The sequence below is a fragment of the Nipponia nippon genome, unplaced genomic scaffold, assembly GCF_047370975.1.
Source record: "Nipponia nippon isolate SJK-2023a ecotype South Korea unplaced genomic scaffold, ASM4737097v1 scaffold_13, whole genome shotgun sequence".
In the NCBI taxonomy this organism is placed as follows: Eukaryota; Metazoa; Chordata; class Aves; order Pelecaniformes; family Threskiornithidae; genus Nipponia; species Nipponia nippon.
This window is the reverse complement of record NW_028262324.1, coordinates 15,621,217-15,626,162: the sequence shown is the minus strand read 5'-3', so window position 1 is coordinate 15,626,162 and position 4,946 is coordinate 15,621,217. Positions and strand designations below refer to the sequence as shown.

At 67.9% G+C, this 4,946-nt stretch overlaps 1 protein-coding gene across 1 annotated transcript; it reads right to left on the bottom strand.

Annotated features, from left to right (window-relative positions):
* Positions 1-934: 934 nt before the first annotated feature.
* On the bottom strand, positions 935-2,075 carry LOC148056565 (uncharacterized). Its single transcript, XM_087750364.1, has 2 exons — positions 2,044-2,075; positions 935-1,498 (listed from the first exon to the last, which is right to left on the bottom strand). The coding sequence occupies exon 2, from the start codon at positions 1,472-1,474 to the stop codon at positions 1,082-1,084; it is 393 nt and encodes a 130-aa protein (XP_087606490.1). The 5' UTR covers positions 1,475-1,498; positions 2,044-2,075; the 3' UTR covers positions 935-1,081.
* Positions 2,076-4,946: the final 2,871 nt, after the last annotated feature.

Genomic DNA, 4,946 nt, shown 5'->3' with positions numbered 1-4,946 from the left:
ATGATCATGGGTGATGGCGATGGGCTCGTGGGTGAGGGTGATGGGGTTTGGGTGATGGTCATGGGCTCACAGGTGACGGTGATGGGCTCACAGGTGATGGTGATGGGCTCGGGTGATGGTCATGGGTGATGGCGATGGGCTTGCGGGTGAGGGTGATGGGCTTGGGTGATGATCATGGGTGATGGGGTTTGGGTGATGGTCACGGGCTCATGGGTGACGGTGATGGGCTCATGGGTGAGGACAACGGGGTCATGGGTGATGGCCTCAGGTGACGGTGATGGGCTCATGGGTGATGGTGATCACTGATGGGGGATGGCGATGTGCTCATGACGATCACTCACGGGTGCCACTGATCCCTCACAGGCTGCCGATGGGCTGTGGTGGGACACGACCACCCGTACCACATCCCAACCGACTCAAGACCCTCTCACAGATCCCACCGCCAGCCCCTCTGCAGCACGTGCTGCCCCGTCCCGACGCCGGGGGCTCTTTGTGCAACCTCCCTTCTTATCATCCAGCTGATGGTGGGTTTTCACGTGTGTGCACGCGTGTCCACATCCGCACGCATGTGCGTCCCATGCTCCTGTGGCTGCGGAGTGGTGCGGTTCGCGCCTCTCCGAGCATTTTATGCTGGTGCCTTTCACCCAGGGATGCATTTGGGATTGCTCCGGTGTTTTTTGGGGTGACCTGGTTTAGGTCGATGGGTGGTGGTAGGGACCGAGCAGCTCTGGGAGGGGAAAGGATGCTCGGTACCCACGGTTACCAAGCATTCCCAAACCCTCTGAGTGAATCCAGAGGGCTCAAAAAAATCAGGGATAGCCGCTCCGGGGGAAGCAGAGGAAAGGGTCGGCTTTGCCGTTCCTGTGGGATGGGGAAGCACAAGAGCACGGCAGCGGGGCAGGTGCGAGGGCGACTTTAATGCACAACAGCGAGAGCAACGCGCGGGACGTGGCGACGGGGACCCTGCGAAGCAAGGCCGGGGCGGGGGGTCCCTGGGCACGGCTCCGGCCCCCCGGCATCCCCCCCACTCCTCCGCTCTGCCACGGCTGCTCGCTCCGGGGTCGGTCTTCTTCATCCTCCCTCATTTTCCTATACTCTGCAGCAAGAGCTTATTGCTGAGCGCCTTCTGGGCCAGTCTCTCCTCCCGGGACATCTCCAGGAACTCGCGCAGGAGGTGGAAGGTGAGATCCAGCGAGTTGGGTTTGCCGTCTCGCCTCTTGCCGGTTTGCAGCGCCCGTGGGGCGCGAGGGGCCGGGGTGGGCTCTGCCCCACGGGGCTGGCACAGTCTTTGGGGCTGGGGGCCGGCGGCGGGGACCGGGGGTCGCGGGGCTCCCGGCCAAGGCTCCCAGGTGGGTTGGGGGGCCAGGGTGAGCCTGCGGGCCGGGCCCCGAGGCCACTGCAGGGGCGAGCAGGTCTCCGAGGGCAGGAAGAGCAGGACGAGGACGGAGGCAGCCGAAATCATCCTGACCCGCATCGCAGCCGCTCCGGGGCCAAACGCCTGCAAGAGCCCCCCCCAACCCCACCCCGGACCCCCACGTCCCCCCCCGCTGCGGTCAGGGGGGCACCCGAGGGGCTTTGCACCATGGGGGGACCCCCGCCCCCGGGATGGGACCCCCACCCCAGGGATGATGGGACCCTCTGGGGAGAGAGCCCCCCGGGATGGGACCCCCGGGGATGGGACCCCCGGGGCTGGAGACCCCCACCCCAGCAGGTGGGACCCCCCCTCCCCTGTCCCTGGGACAGGACCCTCCTGGGGACAGGGCCCCCCCGGGGGCTGGAACCTCCCACCCAGGGCTGGACCCCCCCCGCTCCCGGGGTGGGTCCCCCCCCCCCCCGGGCATGGGACACCCTTGGCCGCTGGGACAGGGACCCCCCCCCGGATCTGGGACCCCCGGGATCCGGGGCCCTCGGGCGCCCCCGGGGCCGGGACACCCCCCCAAGCCGGCCGTGGGACCCCGGCACCCCCGGAGCGGCCCCCCTCCCCCGGCCGGGGCTCGGGGGTGGCCGTCTGTCCCTCTGTCCCTCTGTCCCGCCGCCGCTCACCGCTCGCCGCCGCTCCGCCCGCCGGGACGCGCCGCGCGCCCGCCCGCCACCGCGCTATATAGGGGCGGCGGCGCCCACGTGACCGCGGTATGGCCGGGGCGGGTGCCCCCCCCCCCCGGGGCCGGGAGCTGGCCGCGGTGCTGAGCGGCCGCCGCGGCGCGGGACACGGGGCTGAGAGTGGGGGGACACGGGGGGCACGGGGGACACGGGGCTGAGTGGGGGGACACAGGGGGGCACGGGGTGCGAGTCTGGGGGGACACGGGGGCATGCAGGGGACACGGGGGGATGTGGGGCTGAAAGTGAGGGGACATGGGGGGGACACGGGGTACGTGGGGCTGAGAGCCGGGGGGGACAGTTGGGGACACGGGGATGAGAGTGAGGGGACACGGGGCTGAGAGCTGGGGGGACACGGGGCGACACGGGGGTGAGGGGGGACACACGGGGTACGCGGGGCTGAGAGCCGGAGGGACATGGGGGGGCGTGGGGGGACACGGGGATGAGAGTGAGGGGACACAGGGGGACACGGGGGTACGTGGGGCTGAGAGCCGGAGGGGGACACTTGGGGACACGGGGGTGAGAGTGAGGGGACACGGGGTTGAGAGCTGGGGGGATGTGGAGGGACACGGGGGTGAGAGTCAGGGGACACAGGGGGACACGGGGGCACGTGGGGTGCGAGTCTGGGGGGACACGGGGGTACGTGGGGGTAGAGAGAGGTGGGAGTCTGGGGGCACGCGGGGGCACACGGGGGTGAGCGTTTTGGGGGACGCGTGGGGGCCCGCGGGGGTGCGAGGGGTGCGCGGGGGTGCGTGCGCAAGCGGGCCCGGATGGTTTGAGGGGTGTTTCTGTGGGTGTCAGGGGCGCGGGGGTGTTCAGGAGGTGAGGGGAAGCTGGGTGTGTGCGTGTGTGTGTGTGCACATGCACGTGCGTGCGCACGCCAGCCCCTCTGCCCATGGCGGGGCGCTGGGGGTGCCGCAGGACCCGCCGGCCGAGCCCCCCGCGCCCGCGTCGCACACCGGGACGTGTTTCCAGGCGCTCGGGCACAAATCCACGCTCAGTCCCCTGGAAACCCCCACGCGGCACCGTGGTCCCGCAGAGGGGCACGCCGGGGCGCACACGCGTGTGCGCGGTCGGCCCTGAGCGCTGCAGCCACCATGTCGCAGGACAAGCTTCCCCCACCGGCACCGGCGGCTCCTTCGGAAGTTGCCCGGCAAAGGCAGCCCCGGCTCCTCCGAGTGATTCATCACGCAGATGAAAACTTCGCTTCGGAAGCGTCGGTGCTCTTCTGGAGAGCAATTTCCCCGTGCAGGGTACAAAAGGCTCGCTCTTTCCCCGGCCTGCTCGCCCGGCACGGATGCGCACCTCTGGATGCGACCCGGGGTCCGAGGGATCCGTACATGTGATTCATTTGCCTTTTCCTCCCTCCCTGCTGGAGCTTCCATCATCCGGCACTTGGAGCTCAGCAATCACTTCACCTTGCAAAAGCGCTGCTGTCTCTAAAATTAAAATTCCCTCATGAGGAATAAACATTTCAAGAGAAGGGGGAAGAAAAAAAAAACCAAAACCCAACCCACGTTGCACAGAATTCGAGTGAATGGCAGGAGCCCTCCCATCCTCCTGCAGGTCAGGAGCCATCCGAAAAACCGAGGGCTCTGCTGCTTTCTGGAGGGTGACCGGGAAGGGGTAAGGGGATTTGTGGGGGCTGGGGGCTCCCCCACACCCCCTCAACTGCAAAATAACTCCCAGCAGCCGCAAAGCGGCCGGCGGGCGGGGGGAGCATCCGCCTCCCGCTTGCTTTGTGCGCCGTGCATTGTGTAAGTCCTTTTCTTTACTGACTCATCGAGAACCGCTGTCATTTCCAGCGCTCCACCTGAGCCTGCTTTTCCCTCCGTCTCCCCAAGCCTGACCCCGTGCCGCGGCTGTGCCGGGCGCTGAGCCTGTCCCCGCCGCGCTTGGCAGGAGCCCTCGGCCGGGGGCTGCCGCTGCCCTGCCTGCAGCGCCCAGGGCATCTGGCAGAGTTGGTGGGGGCCGAGGGCAAACATCACCCCCCAAATCCCGGGAGGAGAAGGAAGCGGCTCCGCCAGCGACTGCAGCCCCTGGGGAGCCCCAGCATGGGAAAACGGAGCTGCCTCCCCCGTGCTGCCCGGCTCCCGGCATGGTTTTGTCTCCTCAAAGTCAGGTTGGGATTTGGTGGGTGCTGATGCTCCCCTGCCTGCCTGCTCCCCTGCCTACCCAGCTGCTCCCCTGCCTGCCCGCTGCCCTGCCTCCCCAGCCGCTCTCCGCCATGGGGCAGCATTGGTGCAACGCATGCAAGTGACTCTGGGGCTTATTTTTGCATAGGCCAAGCACGGGGCCAGGTGGCCCCCGATGGCGCGGGGCCAGGGGAGCTGAGGTGGCAGAGCTGGGCTCCGGTGGCCTGGGAGCCCTGGCTGCAGGGACGCTCCATGTTTCTGCCCTCCGGTTGCGGTGGCTGCGCCTGAGCGTCCCAGCAGCAGCGATTTTGGCTGCTCCCCTGCGTGTGGGGCTGGGCTCTCTCTGCTAAACTCTTTTTTTTCCCCGTCTCCTGGGGCTGCTCCGCAGAAGCAGCACTTGGGAGAGGCAGGGAGAGCCGCAGCAGGAGGGGCCGATGCCCGGAGCATCACCCGGGGGGCTGTCGGGGCCACCCCAGCTCGGGGGGAGCGAGCCAGCGGCTCCGGGCAGGGAGAGCTGCCCCGGCACCGACACCCCCACGGCTGGGGGCAGACGGGGGGAGACGCAGCTCGGTTCCTCTGTTACCCCCATGGCCAGCGCCGGGGCTGGCAACGCTTTAGACCGTTTTTCTTTTGGTCCGTGCGCTTTAGGATTAGGCATTTAATTGTAGGAAAGACAGTGAATCCAAGAAGTGCGTCTTGTACTTGTGTTTTATT